The 21173-nt window shown below is 45.7% G+C and overlaps 2 protein-coding genes and 1 long non-coding RNA gene across 3 annotated transcripts in view; 1 reads left to right on the forward strand and 2 right to left on the reverse strand.

Moving 5' to 3' along the window:
• Positions 1 to 520: 520 nt before the first annotated feature.
• Positions 521 to 3614, reverse strand: LOC132464252 (uncharacterized). Its single transcript, XM_060060539.1, has 3 exons — positions 3392 to 3614; positions 1367 to 1397; positions 521 to 1094 (listed from the first exon to the last, which is right to left on the reverse strand). The coding sequence occupies exons 1-3, from the start codon at positions 3401 to 3403 to the stop codon at positions 574 to 576; spliced, it is 564 nt and encodes a 187-aa protein (XP_059916522.1). The 5' UTR covers positions 3404 to 3614; the 3' UTR covers positions 521 to 573.
• Positions 2824 to 3614, forward strand: LOC132464253 (uncharacterized). Its single transcript, XR_009527208.1, has 2 exons — positions 2824 to 2916; positions 3088 to 3614. It is a non-coding gene; the product is annotated as an uncharacterized LOC132464253 (long non-coding RNA).
• Positions 3615 to 6953: 3339 nt separating this feature from the next.
• The window catches only part of LOC132464937 (unconventional myosin-IXAb-like), a 91729-nt gene continuing 77509 nt past the window's right edge, over positions 6954 to 21173 (reverse strand). The window contains 18 exon segments of the mRNA XM_060061571.1: positions 6954 to 9795; positions 9988 to 10130; positions 10473 to 10711; positions 11288 to 11411; positions 11622 to 11753; positions 12213 to 12318; positions 12811 to 12939; positions 13277 to 13469; positions 13875 to 13936; positions 14996 to 15107; positions 15569 to 15616; positions 16522 to 16710; positions 17371 to 17487; positions 17831 to 18054; positions 18644 to 18732; positions 19169 to 19266; positions 20583 to 20786; positions 21053 to 21143. Coding sequence (XP_059917554.1) covers positions 9347 to 9795; positions 9988 to 10130; positions 10473 to 10711; positions 11288 to 11411; positions 11622 to 11753; positions 12213 to 12318; positions 12811 to 12939; positions 13277 to 13469; positions 13875 to 13936; positions 14996 to 15107; positions 15569 to 15616; positions 16522 to 16710; positions 17371 to 17487; positions 17831 to 18054; positions 18644 to 18732; positions 19169 to 19266; positions 20583 to 20786; positions 21053 to 21143 — 2749 coding nt within the window. The 3' untranslated portion in view covers positions 6954 to 9346.

Below are 21173 nucleotides of genomic sequence, written 5' to 3' on the forward strand. Positions count from 1 at the left end.
TGGATTATTTATAATATAATGGAAATTGATTGATTGCCTTTGTTTTGGACATGTAAGCAATAAATACAAAGTTAAAATAGAAGTGGAAGTACTTTCCATCATTTGAACTGAAATAAAAGTTGTCTTTAAGTCCTGAAATTCTCTTCACCAAAATATACCAGATTGCTTCTTTTACATTTTCAAATCACAAAAAATCTTCTGGGGGGTATTGCATCCAGACCCCCCTAAAGGGGTTTGTTTTCGGTTTTTTTAATATATTTTTTCAAAATAAAATGTTTTTGTACAAGACACTGTTTGGGGCAGATTATTTATAACATAATAGTGATGAAAGTTGGTTGGAGGGGCCCCCTAGGAATTTTTGGTAAAAGCTGCAAACTCGTCACACCATCGGACAATACGGTGTGAAATTCATAGCAGGAAGGCTAAAGCCAGAGATATACTTTTTAAAGTGAAATAACTAGACTAACCAACGGCATAGGGCCATCCATTGACCTTTAATGAGACAATTAAAAAAGATTGGTTGGTTTTAAGCTGGGTTTATTAAACAACAATGCAAAATAGATCTAGCGGCTGCTAGAATGACCATCGAGCCACATAGCGTGGTTTGAGATTCCAACAATAGTACAGCTCCTGCAGAGCTGTAACATCCTCCAATGCATCATGGGCATTGTAGCGTTTTCCCAGGAAGTGGTCAGACAGATTCGGCAGTGAATGGCTGCCTAACCATGGATACAGCGTCTTACTGAGCGGTAAGGTGTCCAAGAATCTGGAGCCCAGCTCCTGGAACGCCTCGTCGAGGGAACACCTGAATAGCGCCCTGTCCAGTACAGGTATGTCAAAGCATCTGGCGTTGTGCGCGGCCAGCAGCACGGGCTGCTCTAAGGACCACAGGAAGTCAAGGAAGGAGGTCAGGGCCTCGTGCAAGATGGCGGTGTTCATAGCTCTACCGTTCTGGAAGAGTTTGCCATTATGGACCCTGAAGCCTGTGACCGCCGTGGCCCCTCTGTCGATGGCGACCTGAGGCATCATGTACATGTTGAAGGTGTCATCTCCGCTGATGGCCGCCAGCTGGATGATATCACATCGCTTGGTGTCTGAGAGGGGGAGGGGAGGGGAGTGGGTGAGCGAGCGTGCGTGCATGAGTGAGTGAGTGGAGTTCTGGGAGACGTATCGAAAAGCATACAGTGATAATCTCTAATGTATTCAGAGGTGCAGGACATGTAATATCACAACAGGAGGCAGATTTACATGTAGAGACAAGTTGTTGGTATACTATGTAATATACAAATAGATCTGAGTGGGCCAATGCCTGATTAAACTTTTGACAGATAAGTGATGAAAATGTGTCAGTGTGCAGTAGGCTTACCCAATCCCGTGGTCTCCAGGTCAAAGAACACCTGCAAAGGGTGAGAAAGAGCACATATAACAATATGTACAGAGCTGTGCTATAACAAGCATAGCTCTTGTGCTGCACGTGTCAAACATATTTACAACCTCTACTTTACTTCTCCATTCCAGCAAACATTTCCTCAAACTGCGTCGTCAACAAGTCCAACAGATGTTAAGTCACAACGTGACTTTATTTTGACCCTTTGCCGACGTTATCACATATCAACATTATCTTAAGGGAACGGGGATTTTGAGGAGTACTCGTTTTAACTTGTAACTGAATAAAGACACCTGTGATAAAGTGTAATTTATTTCTGAATCTTCTATTGAATATGATATACTACTGTAAAATAGGATGTGGCTCAACTGCTTAACCCCTAGATCCTTTGGTTCATATCAAGGATAGCAATATTGGGCTAGATAAAGCCACTGGAACCTTTTACCCCTTGATTTACCTTTCTAGGCACATTTAATTTCCAATATGGACAAGGTTGCTGAATAAAATATTTGCCTGTGATCCTCACACAATTCTAACCACACGCACATCCAAACATTGACATGTATTTGCAATGCACATATATCCACGGTTAAGGACTAGTGTATATTATTTTACACAGTGGCAAAATTCGACACACACTATTCTCTCTGTCTCATGAAAGGCCTCTCATTCCCAAAGTCCTGTGCCAGATTTTTGTCCCAGTCCATCCCTGTATATTAGTACACTATTCACTTCGCCTTCAGCGAATAATTATTAATTAGCCCCTATTGGCCTTATAGGTCTAGGCCTACATGATAGCATATTGCGTCTGGAATAATAACACTTTTCAATAACACACATTCATGTGTAAAACATACGATTCACACACATATACACTGTTATATCATTGTTCAATTAAACATTGTTTATTCAGTTAACTGCAAAACAAGATTTCCTCGAAATCACCATTTCCCTAGGCCTATATATTGTGGCGAGCAGCGCGAGAAGGACTAGACGGGACGGGACACGGGAGCACAGGTTTAAGTGGTCATGCAACTCTCGCACGCCTCACATCCTATAATATGTCCATGCTCACACCGCACGACTACGAGAAATGCCTTTAATGAACACACACACACACACACACACACACACACACACACACACACACACACACACACACACACACACACACACACACACACACACACACACACACACACACACACACACACACACACACACACACACACGACACACGACACACCAAAACACACTCAAAATTATTACTAGCCAACATAAACGTCTCGGTGACGGTGTCGGGAACAACAACACAGTAACAGCAACGCTAACCCACCCATAGCGATAAACAAACCCCACACAATGTCTCCTCCGCAAAGGACATAGGAGGGCGCCAGAGGTCCAACTCGCGATGGTCCAAACTATGGTCCAAACCCATGGTCCAAACACCCCCCCCCCCAGGATCCCTTGCGGCACCCTGAACACCAATATGTTTTCATGTCAGCAAATGGTCGAAATAAATTCACGTTGTGACTCGGCGAATTGTTGGATGCAGAAATGTTTGCCGTGAGTGTTACATCACTGTAAAATAAGTTTTCCTTGAAGTCACCATTCCTCTAAGAACTATATCTCATGTAGGCTACGCCCTCTAGGCTTCCCCGTACGAGCATGCGCACGGGATAAACCCAGGCGAAGCCTAGACGGCGTAGCTTGCAACATAGAACTAGAGGTTAATAACATAACTATCAAATGCTCGAAACGGCAAATGCTCGAAATTAAGTCACGTGGTGACTTGACGACTACTGGACTTGTTGGGCTCGACGCACGTGGAGTAAATGTTTGCTGGGATAACAATTGGACTGTGTAATCGAAATTATAAGTCATTCAGGAAAAAAACAACTTTAGAAAGTCTGTAAACAACTGAGATTAAATTACACTTCAACTGTTACAATACACATTCGATTAACTATGTTCGTGTGTAAAATATAGGTAGGTATACATTACCACTGACTGCATATCGGCAAATGGGCAGGAATTCCCTGAAAAAAAAGGCAAATGTGAGGGCGGAAGTCAATGCAACTGTTCTTTTAACTGAATTAGAATAATATTAGGTATCAAGGGGTGTCGCGGGTACGCCCTGCGTGTTGGCTCCACTGTAAAGTTTGCAGAGGCGGGATCAATAGTATTCATGAGAATATCGTAAGAGAAGAACAATTATCTTGGAAAGCTCGTAAGAAGCGTGATGTCCTCAACGCATTCAGAGGACACATGATCATTTAAGAGTTAAGTAGTTTATCTTGAATAACAGTCACAGGGATTGTCCAGTCAAATTCCTATATTCATTTGTATTTTCTTTATTTTACGTTTATTTGACAGGGACAATGCACAATATTGAGCCAGATTATAGACACAAGGCTAATTTACATTATCTCTGTTGTCACATCTGTACATCTGTTGTTATGTTAATAAATGAAAAAACGAAATCAAAGATAATAATTCCCTGGGTTGTATAAATGACTCAACAACAAAGCTTATTAATAACCGGTGTCACACTTCTCTTGGGGCACTAAGCCCAAAGAATATAGGATGTTAATGGTATTTTAATTTTTCTTTAATAATGTAATAATCACGGGACACAAACTGCATGGTCCAGCCGTACAAACTTGCAAAATACCTGTTTTTTAATAGGTTTTACTCAACCCCCGCTCCTGTGAGCTCAGCAGGCCAGTCTGATGGGCCCCCCTCCTTCACCACCCTCATCCCTAACCCTGCCACTGCCATTGCCCCCCCCCCCCCCCCCCCCTCTCGCTTCTTTCATCACATCCAGCCAGGTGAGACTGGAGCTATCAAAGCTCTGGAGGAACAAAGCAATGGGTCCAGATAACATCAACCGAACACTTGCAGGATTGTTCCAACCCTTCTTCAACCTCTCTTTGAAGCTGAAGAAGGTGCCCCAGCTGTGGAAGACCTCCTGCATTGTTCCGGTGCCTAAGATAGCACCTCCCTGCTCTCTCAATGACTACAAACCAGTGCTGCTGATCTCGCACCTTTGAGAGACTGGTACTGCAACACCTTAGGCCTGTTGGGCAAAATAACCTGCTGAGTACATCACATGTACATTATAAATATAGCTAACTCCTACCCTAGCCTGATGAGCACATCACATGGCAGTCACATTACAATATACCGGTAGTCAACTTTTAACGCCTGATGAGCACATCACATGGCAGTCACATTACAATATAGTCAACTTTTAACACATAACACACACATGATAATATAGTCAGGCCAAGGCCAGAGCCAAGGCCCCATTTCTCCTCCAGGCAAATGGTAGACACTCAGACAATGCACCAGTCATCCTCAAGAACGGGAGAGCCACAAACAGGAGACTCTTTGAAGCTCTCCCCCGTTAGGAAGAACACAAGAAGATACACATGCATATACTAGGGCCTGGGTCAAGCAAAAACACACAGAACCATACACATCTCAAACGCACACACCTCATCGAGAGGAAGATACAGCATAAAACTGTATCACACAGAGACTCTTGGCCCTTTTTTCTTCTGAAGCAGACCTTCCACGGAGGCGAAGCTCTGGACGAACCATCAGCGCTGATTAGGGACTTAGACATATTCGATCTCTCACGCTTTATGACTCTGTATAACCGTTGCCACTTTACTTAATAAATCCAAGGTCCTCGTGCCGACAGACTTCATTACCTCTCCGTCTCATTTCATCTGGTCCAGTAACTAGACAGACCGTTTTTCCCCTCAGGCCCCAGGTGTGCGACTCCATGGATCCACTGCAGTTCCGTACCAAGCTCAACTCGGCGTGGACAATGCCATCATCTACCTGCTGCACAGGGCTTACTCACACCTGGAGAGGCCGGGGAACACAGTGAGAGTCATGTTCTTTGACTTTTCCAGTGGGTTCAACACCATCCAGCCTCTCCTGCTTGTGAAGAAGCTCTCAACGATGCAGGTAGACCACGACATGGTGGCCTTGATTGGAGACTATCTCTCCAGCAGGCCACAGTACATGCGGCTGCAGAGCAGATGTGGTGATGAGCAACACCGGTGCACCACAAGGAGCAGTACTTTCACCTTTTAACTTCACCATCTACACCTCTGACCTCACCATCAACTCGGGACGGTGCCGTCTACAGAAGATCTCGGATGACACCTCCATTGTGGGCTGCATCAGTGAGGACGAGTACAGAGTAGTGGTGGAGGGCTTCGTCAGATGGTCCGAGGAGAACCACCTCCAGCTCAACATCGGCAAGACCAAGGAGCTGGTGGTGGACTTCCGACCGAGCAGGAAGCCCCCAACCCCCATTACCATCCAGGGGGTTGAAGTAGAGACAGTGGACGCGTACAAATTCCTTTGAGTGCGCATGAACAAACTGGACTGGAAAGACAACACAGAGGCCCTCTATAGGAAGAATCAGAGCTTCTCTTCTTCTACAGGAGGCTCAGGTCATTTGACATGTGTGGCAGGCTACTAAAGATGTTCTATCAGTCTGTGGCAGCCAGCACACTGTGCTTTGCTGGGGCATGCTGGGGAGGAGGCATCAAGGCTGGGTGAGGAAGGCTAGCTCTGTTGTAGGACTTCAACTGGACAGTCTGGAGGTAGTGGTGGAAAGAAGGTCTATTGCCCCAACACATTTCTCCTACGGGGGATTAATAAAGTTGTATCGTATCGTATCGTAATTGCAATTCTAAATATTTGTTTAGCAATACCAGTAGGCCCAGGTAGGAGGAAAACCACGTTGACTTGTTTTCATCTAATTTCCGACACTTTTATTTCCCTTGGGTCCAGTGGAGCTGAACACCACATATGTTATATCGATATGTAGGGGGGTGCACAGACGTGATTACACAAAAGTAACAATTCAAATGTGAGATCTAAATAATTTATGGAAATTATTTAAAATAGTGAGGTCAACTTGGGGACTACAGATGAAAAATAAGTTTGTATAACTAAATCTGGTACATTTACATGTCCTATGGACATGTCGATTAATGTACACTGTCCCTTTTAAATAAATAAAAATAAACTTTAAAAAGTCAGTAAACAACTAAAATCAAATAACACTTAAAGTTCCCAAGTAGGACTCAGTTGGGACTGTAACAGTTCATGTAAGATAAAAATATGGAAAACTGATGAAATGACTGAGAATTTAGAGGAGAAATATTAGGTTTTCTTATAAGGGATAGCTTAACTTTCATCTTTGTTAAACAGTGTAAAATAGCCTTTATGTAGCCATCCCCAGGAAGGACTTAATTTGTATTACTTATTTTAAAGAGCACAGCAGAGTGGGACGTTCACATATTAAAGGGAAGTATTTTACCCCTTTTTTTCCTCTAAATTGGGGACTTATTTTAGGCATAGATTACTATGTTGATGATTAAATCTGACAATATACAAGGTTTTAAAAAACACCCTCTTTAACACCCAACGTAAAGAACTGCGCCCATATTTGGGTTCATTACGATGATGCTGCACCAGAGGCCCCCTTTCTTTCATTCAATATTTATGTGAATCACAAAAGCCATTGAGGTCGGACTCCAGTTTGCCTTTTTTTAATAAGCAGAAGCTTTACCCTCATGAATTTTTTTTTTTTGGACAATCATCAATATTCAAATAAAAAATAAAATACATTTTACACAAACTGCACCTCATACAAGGCCGTGTCCGTCCAAGATGGACGCCGAAAACGAGTTTCACCGCTCAAATTAAGGTCGGTAACTTCCGGCACAAATACGACAGAAGATAATGACCTGTCCAAACCGTGCCAATGATTAATAGTAGATAATGAATCGTACATAGGATAATATATCCATTTATAACAAGCTTTCTTTTTTGACCAATGTACACCCCGAAACATGATCATAAATAGTACTATATATGGTATATAAAAGACAAACAAATAACCAAAAGAAAGCAGAGCATGCCTCCTAGTAATCGGTACATTCATTTTTTTCATTTTTTGTTGTTGCAGAATGCCATGTGGACAGCGTAAACAAGCACAAACCACGTGTTCTTAAATAATAGCTTGTAATTCACAGAGAAAGAAATATCTTCCCAAATATCTTCTTAGGTTCGAAACACCATTATTCACAACAACCCCTTGAAAAGAAAAAAACATTTTGTTTTCAACAAACAAACACGTTTTATGTGTTGGTAGTGACTGCTCCCGTTAGATCATACATCACTATGTCTCTGTCCTTGTCCTTATGTGTTTAAAAGCGATCTTAGACGACATGCTAAAACCGAGAATAGCGCACTTTCCAAAGTAGTGGAAAGACGCTCTGTGGCCGACTAGTGGTCGACTGGCGCCATAGCGTCTCATCACTGCAAGCAAGATATACTGTAGCTATAGAAGGGGGTTGTAGCATCTGTACGTATTTATAGTCAAAAGCTTTGCATATAGCTGACATAGACTGGATATTAATCCCTTTAAATACTGTAAAGGGAGGGCGAGAGAGAGAATGAAAGAGTGTAACTAGTCCAAAAGGAGTTGATAGCATGTTAGCTAGATAGCTTTCCATTAGGAGTCCAGGCTGGTTACTACTATGTGATGTGACCAGAGAGACACAAAGTTTATGCTACTTTTCCCAGCAATCACCAGAAAGGAAGTGAATGCATTGGACAGTTATGGAACAAAATGGCAACACAAACAGAATAATATGGCTCAGAACACACCTGGTGTAACGCAGGTGTATGCGTGTGTGTTCCCATGCAGAACTCTCTCTCTCACACACACACACACACACACACACACACACACACACACACACACACACACACACACACACACACACACACACACACACACACACAGTCAACAATGAAAACATGGCATCTTCAACAATGATTGATCACCAAAATGACACCAAAAGTAAACAAATACCAAATAAAAAAATAAAAAGAACAGCCATAACAAAATGAGACCACTTTCAAGTCACAAACACATTAACACTGATATGTCTAAATCAATACGAGCGTCATGGCGGCCTCAGGGACAGCTCCCCGCTGTACTGAACGACACCGTGTATGGCTGATCGGTCGACTCTTCACATCAGGCCTCCCACAATGGCGGATGGGGGATGAGGCGACCTCATCTCTCAGAGATCACTGGTCATCAGTGGAAGCCACCTCCCATTTGGCCCCGTGAACTGTAATTCAGGTACGAGGGGGGGGGGGAACACAGCGGGAAGAAAAACACACAAAAAACAATAACAAAGAAAAGTGGACTTCCTTCCGAGAGGGCGAGAGAGAGGCAGAGAGAGAAAAACGGAAAGTGAGAGAGAGAGAGAGAGAGAGAGAGAGAGAGAGAGAGAGAGAGAGAGAGAGGGAGAGGGAGAGGGAGAGGGAGAGGGAGAGGGAGAGGGAGAGGGAGAGGGAGAGAGAGAGAGCAAGAAAGATGGAGAGCAACAGGGGTAATATTGATTTCGGACAACCTTTTCACACCAGGAGTTTCAGTCTATGTACATCTCCGCTTCCTTTGTAACATAACAACAAACAACAATGATAATAATATTAACGTGTGACGTGGCCGAATGAATGGCGTCACATAAGCACATAAGCATCTCGATGTGACAGGGGGCGATGGGCGTGGCCTAATTCGGCGGGAATACTTGTGCGGCAGGCCCGGATCACCCCCCCCCACCCGGTGCGTTGGTAACATAAAAAAAAAAAAAAAAAAGGATTATTTTTTGAGTTCTTTCTTAATGAACAGTATTGGCATGTGGCCAGTTCTGACTGGTTCCGCCGTGGTCCTTTAATCCTTTACCTTCGGTGTGTATCCAAACCCCCGGAGAGGAGAGGGGGGGGGGGGGGGAGTGTGTCAACACCGGCCCCCCTCCCCCACAGCATACGGTCATCAGCAAAGCGCTCTTCCTCCCCTCCTCCTCCTCCTCCTCTCTCCCTCCCCTTCCCCTCTCAGACCGGAGGCGCTCACACCATGAACTCGTTGCTGCCGTACAGAACCAGCTGATGCGGCGCCGAGCCAAAGTCCCCCGTCTCCCTGCGCTGCGCCTCGGTGGGGTCGCGCGGCGAGCTGCGGCTCAGCCGGAGCCGGTGGCGGATCTTGCTGCCCCTCTGGCCCACGGCCGCGCCCACCGCGCCCAGGTCTGGCTCCGGGGCGCCCAGGGGGCACGAGGTCAGGAGGGGGCCCGAGGAAGAGGAGCGGAAGCGGTGGGGGAAGGGCTGGGAGGAGGAGGAAGAGGAGGCGGAGGAGAGAGAGGGCGGCAGGTGGTAGGAGGAGGAGAGCGCAGAGGCGGCGGCGGCGGCAGTGGTGGCCGGCGAGGAGGAGGAGGAGGAAGAGGAGGGGGAGGAGTCTGGCTGTCGCCGCTGAGTGCGTCGGCTTTTGGCCTCGGCCTTCCTGCAGAGGGGGGTCTCTCGCCCTGACGGAGAGAGAGAGAGAGGGAGAGAGCGTAGCGTTAGAGAGGGGGCGAGTTGAGAGAGTGAGTATGTGAGGACACTATGTTTCTGTTTATTCACATATTTAAGTATTTGAACGACACAGAGATAGGTTTGTTTTTTTTCCTCTGCACCTGGACACACCCCTAACCACACCCACCCCTAACCACACCCACCATGAGGGCCGGAGGTCGCCCCTTCCGTCTCCATGGCGATGTTCTCCGAGCTCTCCGCCGTGCCGATGGAGGCCTCAGACTCTGGGGTTTCATCGTCAGACGTCCGGGGCTCCAACGCCAGCATCTCGAAGGTCAGCTCCTCCCTACACACACAAGCACACACACACCAGACAGACAGACAGACAGACAGACAGACAGACAGACAGACAGACAGACAGACAGACAGACAGACAGACAGACAGACAGGCAACCGACAGACAGAGGTAGATACAAACAAAAAAATTGATTCCTTGATTTATCTCTTCTGTCGTAATATAATGGAAGGGTGGACATAAACAAAATAATAGCTGCAAAACAATAGCGCTTTTTAGACTTCAACTTAAAAGTAGCTGCTTATAGGAATAGTATATCCTAAACTACTAATCTAGGGGCCGTAGTCCGGTTGGTTGGAAACAGGAACAGGAAACAAAATGTATGAGTCGTACTTCTCCTTCTGCAGGCTCTCGATCTGCGCCGTCAGTATCCTCTCCTCGTGCTGCAAGGCCGTTTGCTGCTGCTCGCTAAGCCCCGGCCCCTCTTCCACCTCCTCTCCCCCTCCTTCTTCTTCTCCTCCTCCCGCTTCTCCTGCAGTCCCTTCCTCCGCCTCCGGGGGCGCCCCCTTGGGGCTAAGGGGCGGCGAGGGGATGAGGCTGCTGCCGCTGCTACGCCGAATGCGCTCTTTGCTCTGTGGAGTGCGGAAAAGACGTGTGCAATTTCACACACACACACACACACACACACACACACACACACACACACACACACACACACACACACACACACACACACACACACACACACACACACACACACACACACACACACACAAAACGCGATGTATCAAAGTGTTGATCGACTTCCTATTTATGAATGCCTCATAACACTAGAAAAACCATGGGTGTGGGTCTGATGTCTGGAGCACACTGAGCTGGTAAAACCGCCTCAAGAGGAGTACGGTTGCCATGGAAACATACTTTTCAACATACACTTGGAAGCATACTGCTCTGTGGAACTTTGACACCGTGAAACCGACGCAGAAACCTAACAGCGATTAGTACAGGTTTCTGTAAGATGTATGGGGGGGGGAAGGTAAAGGACATGGGGAGGGACGTAGAAAGGTTTCAGAATAATCCTCAAGAAGAGCTGGATCTTGCTGTACATGAAATGGTGACTGCATGTGTAATCATCCCAGAGCCTATTGGCTAAACATACTGCTGACTCAATCAGACACAGATGACATTTGCAGGGGCTTTGATCTTACCAGGGAGCTCTTTATGTGCATGAGCCTGCTCTTGGCCTTGCTCTCAGCGAACTCCAGACTGCTGATGTCCTTGAGGCGAGCCGTGTACTTGCGCATCTGCTCGTTGATGATCAGCTCCACACACCTGCAGGGAGATAGCGCTCATTCAGAACACTCCTTTGGAATCCTCCTTCTATTCATTCACGGTTTACACAGCTGGCATGTTGTGCTCGATAACAACACTCCTTTAGAGTGCTGAACACTCCTTTATAACGTTTGGTAAGAACACTCTTCTAGAACCCTCGTTAAGACCACTCCTTTAGAACATGTGGGGGTGGGGGGGCTGGAAACATACGCTGTGGTCTTGCTGATGTCCTGGACACTCTGCAGAGGGTCAATAGTGTCCGGGCAGCGAAGGACGCACGGGGCAAACACGATGGCCAGGGCGTTGGCCGACATCCTGTTAGTGTCCTCCTGCAGAGCGATCCTGGACCACCAAACACACACACACACACACACACACACACACACACACACACACACACACACACACACACACACACACACACACACACACACACACACACACACACACACACACACACACACACACACACACACACACAAAATATATTCATTTAGCCAGGGTGTTGATTCAGACAGTCAATGTTGATCAATGTTGACACACACCTCCGTTGATCAAGGCATGTCGAGTCATAAATACAATTTAGGTCCCACTTTAAAATGTGAACCCCCTAAAATGCTTTTGGTAAATATCCGATAGCAACCAAACATTACAAATCAAACCACTGGGAAAGTATCAAATATTGGTGACGAAATCGTCGAGATGTCCCTCGCCGTAGTTGCTATTACAAAAACATTTCATGAGGGTGTTGCCGGGGAGGTCAGCATGTGATTGGTCAGTCACTGCAGGCCCCAGACTCACCTGACCAGGTGGAAGATGAGGCGCTCCAGGGTGCTCAGGTGAGTCCTGCTGAGCTGGTCGATGATGGAGTACACGCCGTGGATCACATCCCTCCTCTCTGGCTGACCTGGAGCCGACAACACACCGCCCAGCAGGCTGTCAGTCACACACCTCAGGGGACTCTGTCTCCACGAGGAGCTCTTACTGTTCCGTCATTCAGCGTTGACCACAGATTGACTTACAGCCAATCTTTTCTTAAGGCGTTGTTAAGATAGTACAGTAGCAACAGTAGCAGAATTTCATAAAGAGGACAAAATATACATAAATAAAAATATACAGAAGAGATATCGGTAGTATCGGTATGTACACAGCATGGGAAGCATCAATGATAATGTAGTAGGGAGTTGTTCGGGGGTCAGGGGTCATCTTTCTTAAGGAGGCCTACAGGACACTGCGGACATCTGTGTTTAAATCAGGAACCCTTTCGGCTGGGAGACCCGCTGAACCCCAGACCACACGGCCCCCCCACACTGAAAAGCACCCGGGTCAACACCTGTAGGACTTTGACACAGAAGGTGGACAACTGAAAGGAAGAGCAGAGGCCAAGTGGACGCCTTACCCATAGCCCTGAGGAACTCCTCGTAGAGTTCAAAGGTCATGAGAGGGCTGGGCAGGTCGCGGAGCCACTGCTTGAGCACGCTGGCGATGACGTGGATGTTGTAGTCGTCCAGGTTCATGCTGCTCACATCTGGAACAGCAGAAACAGAGTTTAGTGTTGAAGGGGGTTTCCTGTATACCAGTAACCCTTACAGACTCAGCATTATAAGCATAATAGGTCATAATAAAATGCTACATTTTGCATCAGATTCGAGCTTTATCGAAGTCTAAAGACTTAATCTTCTCCAAAGCCTGATTTGTGAGACTATGGCCAAGGAAACAGGCTCAAGTTGACACATTGCTACACCCTACAGTTCATAGAAAGTACCACTACATTCAACGGTAACCCTGGGACTTGCATGAAAGTGTATTTCACATTTACATTCCTTATTTATAATTGTATGAGGTTAGAATGCTGTCCTTCCCACCTGTATCCAGCCCCTGGCGGAGCTCTTTGACCTTATTGGTGGAGCCAGACTTCCTGTAGATGCCTTCGGTGTAGAGGCCGTGCATCTCGATGTAGTTGATGAGCTTCTCCACCAGGTGGGGCACCGTGTGCTCCTCCCTGCTGAGGCGTGACAGCTCCACCCCAAACTGCCGTGACGACAGCTCCGGGTCGTACTGTTACATGGAATCAGAGACACACACGCACGCACATACGGACACAGACACACACACACATGGACACAGACACAGAAACAAACACAAACACACACACACACACACGTAAAGATAAATGAGATGTTGTTACTAATTCTAGATTATCTCCATGGCCTTCCAAGCACTTAAACAACATTTTTTTTATTTTAAATAAAATAAAACAAATGATAATTAATAAATATTGATTCAAAAAGGTAACTAGGCATGAACATTAGTTAACATAATTGAAAATAGTGGAACCACATATTGAGCAAACTGGTGCTTCAACAACGGACAGTGTAGATACATCAGCGCAGTATACACCAGTCTGATCTCTAGGTTCCACATCCACAGCTACAACATGCTGAGAGTCCGGACGTCTCCTACCTTCTTGCTGCACTTGGTGGTCATCTTGGTGCAGCACTTCCTGTGGCAGGCGTAGCGGCAGACTGGAGAGCGGGGGAGAGGAGGAGGAGGTGAGCCAACCTCCGGTGCTCTGATCCCAGAGGATGCAGTGCACTGTGTGGTGAGGACCAGCGCTGTTCTCTGCTCTGCACGCTAATCCTTTCTACACCCCAAAATGGAGGGCGATGGCTTCCCGAGTACTTAAGTTTGATTAATGGAAGTCAAATGAAATTACTCAGACTCTTTGGCATGAAGGTCATTGCGTGTGTTTTGTGTGTTTTGTGTGTACGTGAGTGTCTGATTGTGTGTGTGCGACAGTGCGAGTGCAATGTTTAGAGAATGGAAAAAGAGAAAATGGGGACGTAATGTGTGAGTGGGAGGAAGTTGGAGTTATGGCATGAGGGCCTCTGCAATTGAGTTAGAGGAACATTAGAACGAGTAGTGAGGGTGTTTGTGTGTGTCTGTGTGCCTGCGCACACTTGTGTGTGTGTGTGTGTGTCTGTGTGTGTTGCTTCGGAATAGTAGGAAGCTTGAGACATTTGCTTTTTTTTGCTCTGCATGTTACTGGTGAACACAGGACGGACTAAGAAGGCATCCGGTTGGTAGAATGTATATTGAAACAATATTTATCAATCCAAGTGGCCATCTGTGTTTGGGTGTCTGTGTTGTTCGATTTTGTTGTGTGTGTGTGTGTGTGTGTGTGTGTGTGTGTGTGTGTGTGTGTGTGTGTGTGTGTGTGTGTGTGTGTGTGTGTCTATCATTGTGTTGTATGTGCTTGTGTGTGTGTTTATCATTGTGTTGTGTGTGTGTGTGTCTGTATCATTGTGTTGTATGTGCTTGTGTGTTTATCATTGTGTTATGTGTGTGTGTGTGTGTGTGTGTGTGTGTGTGTGTGTGTGTGTGTGTGTGTGTGTGTGTGTGTGTGTGTGTGTGTGTGTGTGTGTGTGTGTGTGTCATTGTGTTGTATGTGCTTGTGTGTATGTGTGTGTTTATCATTGTTTGTATGTGTGTTTGTGTTTGTGTGTGTGTGTGTGTGTGTGTGTGTGTGTGTGTGTGTGTGTGTGTGTGTGTGTGTGTGTGTCTGTGCACACACTGCTCTTTACGTTTGCAGACACAGGCTCTGTCCATCATCCAGATGAGGGAGGAGCAGTATTCACAGTAGGTGGGGATGCTGTACTGGGTGGCCTTGAAGATGTGGCCATTGTGCTCCTCCACCTGTAGGAGGCAGCAGAGACGCTTACTGCGCAGCACTAATAAACATTCAACCATTGTTTTAAATGTATTACTTTATTTATGCATTACTTTATCATAAATCAACACCTTGAATCCCAAAATCATTGATCAAAAATATCATGTGGTTTTTTTATGCAATATTCAATGGCATACATATATTTTTTATAACCTGAATAATATTATTGATATAGTAAAAATTGAAAAAGCTAGATAAAACACAGATAAAACTAATTTAAGACATTTTTCGTCCAAGAGAATACCCTCCCTTCAAAGCCAATCATATCGTAATATCTTTAACCTCCCACTCTTGATCTTCTCAATCTTCTAGGAAATTGCAATTTCTAAGCAAATCCAAGGGTTGTGCTCAGGTCTTTCTACAAGCTCATACTCTTAAAGGGAAACGAGAAATGAGTTAGCTAGAGTTTCAGAAAGAATAAACTTACAATGTCGCTCTCCTTTTTCCTCCTCTTCTTCCGCTCTGGTTTAGAAGCCTGGGACAAACAGCAACATTTTTTTTTATCTTCCTTAATTCTCTATGAAAGACTCAATGGCATAAGCTCTACTATAATCAACTTTATAGTTTTGTCGTAAAGAGTACAGAGTTTCTGTGTTCTAAATTACAAAAACAACAATAAAAACAGTGAATGAAAGATAATGCTGGCTGGATGAGAGAAAGCCAGGCACGTGAATGTGTGACTCCAGTCTACAAACCCCAAGCTCCACACACACCCACTGGGAGTGGCTCCGAAGCACTTTGACAATGTTTTCTATGAAATCCGACGAAGCAGCTTTTAAAAACCACTCTGTCAACCGATGGTACTTTAACAACACGCTGTTCGGTCTAAATGGTCGGACAGTTCATGAATATTTGAGCAAACTCTTTGACCTCCATTTCCTGCCTTTGACCTTAAACATCTGACTTGTTTTTCCGTTGAATCGAATCTATCGTCTAAACGCGGCAATCAATCAGCCTATTACAAAAACGACATATCTCTCATCCACTATTAATGTGGTTATCTACTCATGTTTAACCGACCTAGAATAAAATTTATAATTTATGAAAAAAATAATAAAACATGTCATACAGATGTCAAAAATTATAGGAGAACAATTTGTTGGTCAGCAAATAATATGTTGTTGATTAATATTTTTTGGCTCTTAATAATTTTGTACTAATATATACAGTATGTTATATATATGCAGATATTAATACTCAGCTTAGATCGTTCTCAGCCAAACCCATGAGTCCCTTCGGAGGGAAGTCTGCTAAATGACCAAGGTAACCACACAACGCCCCGACCCTCACCTACCCCCACCCTCACCCCCACCCTCACCTTCACCCCCACCCCAACCTCCCCCTCACCCCCAGCCCCGCCCCCACCCGACGTCTCCTCACCCTGCCGATGGTGCCCTCCATGGGCTTGTACTCCGTCATGAACTCGTCCAGGAAGACCTTGAAGGTGTTGACCCACACCTTGACGGGCGACTCGCTCCAGTCCCTCTGCTCCTGCCTCATGCTCTTCTCCAGGATCTGCTCAAACAGCGCGTGCAGGTCCTTGTAGCGGATGCTGCGGCCGTCCTCCATCTGGGGAGGGGAGCCGGGAGAAGGTGGCGAGGGGAGGAGAGGGGAGACAGGAGGATTGGTGAGTTCACCTCCTGATGTCCGTTTGGGAACCTTTTGCATTTACATTTAGGGTGTTTAGCAGACACTTTTATCCAAAGCGAAGTACATTTCTCTTTAGAAAGAGAAACAATGTATTGCTGTCAGTACAGTAAGGATGTTCTTAGAACCAAGTGCCAAGCACTAACGATGGCTAGGTTAACCCATTCCCCGTATACAACAAAGATAGCTAGGATAAGATGCTACACAACACAAGTACTCTGGTACACTCCTAACCCTCAATTAGGTGGAGATATGAATTTCAATGCTAATAAAAAGATTCCTCAAAACATCCGTTAAAGTCTTTCTACTGTTATCCATACCAGGGATTCACAAGCCCTGTTGTGGTCATTATATTCAAGGGGAAATTTCATTTGAAAGATAATTGAGGCAGTATTGTGCACTTCCAATGCATGGTTATATTCGATTTGCTGGCTTGAAGTAATGCATGGGCAATAAATGGATTCTGGTACATGTTCGATGGGCTGGAATCAGGTTGAACACTATAACATTTATGCTCAAACTGTAGTAATATGATTAAGTTCAAGTTATTGAAGTGGAAGACCCCGACCACAGGGTACTCACAGCCAGAGCCGTTGAGTAGGAGTTGAAGATGTTGATCCTGAACTCCTTCAGGGCCTTCTTGAAGACCACGTCCACCATGGTGTCCTTCTTACCGTCCTCAGACTCCAGCTCCCCGATCTAGAGGGGGAAAGGTAGGGGGGAGGGAATTTAGATTTATTTTATTTTTAGTTTTTTGTGTGCATGCATCTGTGTACATGCAGTAGAGGAATAGTGTGTGTGTGCGTGTGTGTGTGTGTGTGTGTGTGTGTGTGTGTGTGTGTGTGTGTGTGTGTGTGTGTGTGTGTGTGTGTGTACTGTATGTCTAGCTCAAATTTGTGTGTGTGTATGCTGTATGTGTAACCCCAGCTTGTGTGTGTGTGTGTGTGTGTGTGTGTGTGTGTGTGTGTGTGTGTGTGTGTGTGTGTGTGTGTGTGTGTGTGTGTGTATGTGTGTGTGTGTGTGTGTGTGTGTGTGCTCAGACCTTCTTCATCAGGAAGTCGTTCATGCTGCGGTAGTCGTGGGCGGTGCTGAGGATGAGGAGGGCGTCGTTCTGCCAGTGGGCGGGCTCCAGCCCAGCGCTGCTGATCTTCACGCTCCGCCGCCGCCGGGACTTGGGCGAGGGCTCCTTGTTCTCCTTGGCGTCCCTGGGAGCCCCCGGGGAGGCCCCCGCGTCTGGGCTGCGGGGAGGTGAGGGCCCGTCGACCGCTGGGGAGTTAGGCGGAGGAAGGTGGGGGAGGGGGGGAGGGGGGGGGGGTGGAGACACAGTGGTGTCATGACTGATGGCGAAGGCGTTTTCTCTCCGTCACGTCTGCATGCGTTTGATTGGTCGACGTGAAACTTATGTTGTAAATACTTTGGTTGTAGTTCAATTCTTTTTAGCCATTTCATTGTTGTTTGAGCCAATGTTTATTATTATTATTTGGTTGTTTTATTTTTGCATTCACATTTATATTAAGAGCATTTAGCTACGCTTTTATTCAAAGTGACTCCGACGGCGGAGTCAACCATGCAAGGTGACAGCCAGCTCGTCGGGAGCAGTTAGGGTTAAGTGTTTAGAGCTTTAGAAGTTTTCTTTTTGACCATGTATGTGACTGTAGAAGACACTACAAATTTGTATGGCTGTTTATTTTGAAGTAGACCTTAAGAATACTCTACCTTTCCCCCAGGTTAAATAGAAAGAAAATCTACAAATGTTCTCTCCATTCATTAATTTATGATAACGTTACAACTTATCAAGACCTAGTACATGTAGATAGTACATAAAGAGTCTCCCAAGGGCTAGGCCCGCCGTTACCTGGCGTGTCCACACTCTCACTCCTCTCCTTGGACAGCTTCTTGTCCGCGTGTTTTGTCTTACTCCAGAAGCGCATCTTGCCTCTCATCCTGTTGGATCACAAACACACGATGTACCATCGTTGGACGGACACACACCTCACCTAGAACCCTCACCTCACATCTTCATGCTCGAGCTACACATTTTCCAGATCAATGCGTATACCTTAAAATGTTACAAATCATCCACAATGCTAAAACGGGCTAACATTCTGCCGGGAAATGCTTGATCGTAGAAGAAGCTTTTCAAGTTCTTTGTCAAAAAATGTAAAAACGTCCATAACCTGGGATCATCCTCATCATCATCTTGTTACCAAGACCAGATGCTGGTGAAATGGCTTTTGGAGCCCTGAATGAAACCATCAACCCTACACAACATAAAAGGCCCACTAGGGCAGGGGGGGGGAGAGTGGAGAAAATGAAGGCGACAGATCAGAGAGGGGAGGAGACAGCAGGAGGGGGAGGCAGCAGAGGGGAGAGAGAGTACCTTCCGTCCTGGCTAGAGGTCTTCCGGAGAACCTCCACCTTGCCCAGGTCTCCGGAGGACATGGTCTTGTGGATCTTCTTCTGGTCTTTGTGAGACGACTGGAGAGGAGGAGGAGATAAAAGGAGATCTTAAGTCATGAGCGTGGATTGAAATGAACGTTAAGGAAAGAGTCGACGAGCTGTGCATTCCTGTTAGTGGTTTGAACATAAAGGGCAGGCAGTAAGTGAGTAGGAAGTTAGCGGGTAAAACAAGTCTTGGTCCTCAGTGTAAAGGATCAGACTAGTTGCAATGCATCTTATATCATGTATTCATCTAGCTAAATGTCATTTTAGTGAATTTCATACTATTTCAATTGGCAGCGAGCTTTACTCAAATACTCAAACTTAAATTGCACTCTTTTGATGATGGACAAGAATAACACATTTGTATTTCAAAGAAAATGCTTCAAAGTAAGTAATTCAGGTGTTTCAAGAGTGGCCATGCTCCTTTTCAGCGACAATGTCATTCAGATTGTTAGGTTGCCAAGAGAGACAGACGGCTGCGTCCCGCATGCATGTAAAGCAGTTGGTTTCCAAGGAGACGTGGTCCTTGGAGCATATTCTTGACCAGAAGCAGACAAAATGGGTCAGGTGGTCAGGGGTGGTCCTGTACGACGCTAATTTCTGCGTAATACTAGTGTTATGGAAGAAGTGAATGAGAAACCTCAGCCAACATGTAACATCATTCTAATTGAGTAAAATGTATACGTCATGTTATCCTCACCTGGAATACGTTAGCTGGGATTAGCTAAACAGCTATACCCTAGCTTGAGTAGCTATACCATGGCAAGTAAGCTGAGCGGCTCCATTTCAGTTTGAGTAAGCTAAACAGTTATACGTTAGCGCTAAACAGCTATACATTAGCTCTAAACAGCTATACGTTAGTTTGGGTAAACTGAACAGCTATAAGTTAGCTTGAATTAACTCTAGCGGTTAAGTGGTTTTGCTAGCATGATTCACATATACTTTGATAATAAATGTAGCTAACGAAGGATATAATTACACTTCATTGATTCTACAAATGCTAAAGTATGAGCTAGGTTATATAAAGAGTGTGATGTTTTAAAGATAAAGGACAACGTGAGGCAGCCCTTTGACAGTTACACCTGCGGAGGCAACACCGACAAAGTGGGAAATTTGAGATCTTCCCGCCGGTGTACAGCGGAGCATTCAGGAGAAGAGATCAGGCAAAGAGCTAGCTACGTTAGCTAGAAAGGAAAAAAAACGTTTGTTGGATTTCAGAAGAGAGGCCATTACGGCCGACATTAAGGTTAGCGCTAATAAACCCCCAAAGAAGAGGGAGAGAGATGGGCAAGCGGCAGTTGGTCGTCGGACATTTATATTTGGTTGGATATCTCGGGAGCGTCCTGCTTTACCATCTCGCTGTCACTGAGGCAGTCTGCGTGGGGGTGGGGGTGGGGGGGGGACAGGGAGGGGGGCAGGGTGCGGGACACCGCGGGGACGTAGTACTCGTCGTCCTCGTCGTCCGACTGGGTGGCCCCTTCTGAGTTACAGCGAGTGAGGAAGTCGGAGCGAGTCCGGGACATGCGCGCTTTCTTTTTGGGACCGGGGCGACTGATCTGCTTCCACAGGGACATCGGGTCAGCCGGGTGTGTTTGTGTGTGTTGTCCGTGTGTGTGTGTGTGTGTGAGACAAAACATGTACCAAGGCAAAAACACTTTAATATTCCCCCTGAATCAATGGCAGCAACATGCAAACACACACTTCAGAATGAACAAATTCAACATCAATACTTTTTGATGAGTTTTTTGGGATTGTTGGATGAATGTCAGTGTGTGTGTGTGCGCGCGTGCGTGTGTGTGTCTTTTTTTTCCGTCAATCTCACCTCTCTTCTGGAACCTGCAGAAGATTTGGAGCTGGAGGGGTCCTCATGCAAGGACAAAGACCTCTCCTGGTTGACCAGGTCTTTATCAGATCTGCAACAGTCAACAGTCAGATATCCCAAA

Source organism: Gadus macrocephalus, chromosome 9 (assembly GCF_031168955.1).
Source record: "Gadus macrocephalus chromosome 9, ASM3116895v1".
NCBI classification, from domain to species: Eukaryota; Metazoa; Chordata; class Actinopteri; order Gadiformes; family Gadidae; genus Gadus; species Gadus macrocephalus.

What these genes read in the sequence shown, in the direction of transcription:
- LOC132464252 (XM_060060539.1), bottom strand. An exon ending in CCTGGAGACCACGGGATTGG is followed by an intron (nt 1,095 to 1,366) that starts GTAAGCCTACTG and finishes TCCCCCTCTCAG; the next exon opens with ACACCAAGCGATGTGATATC.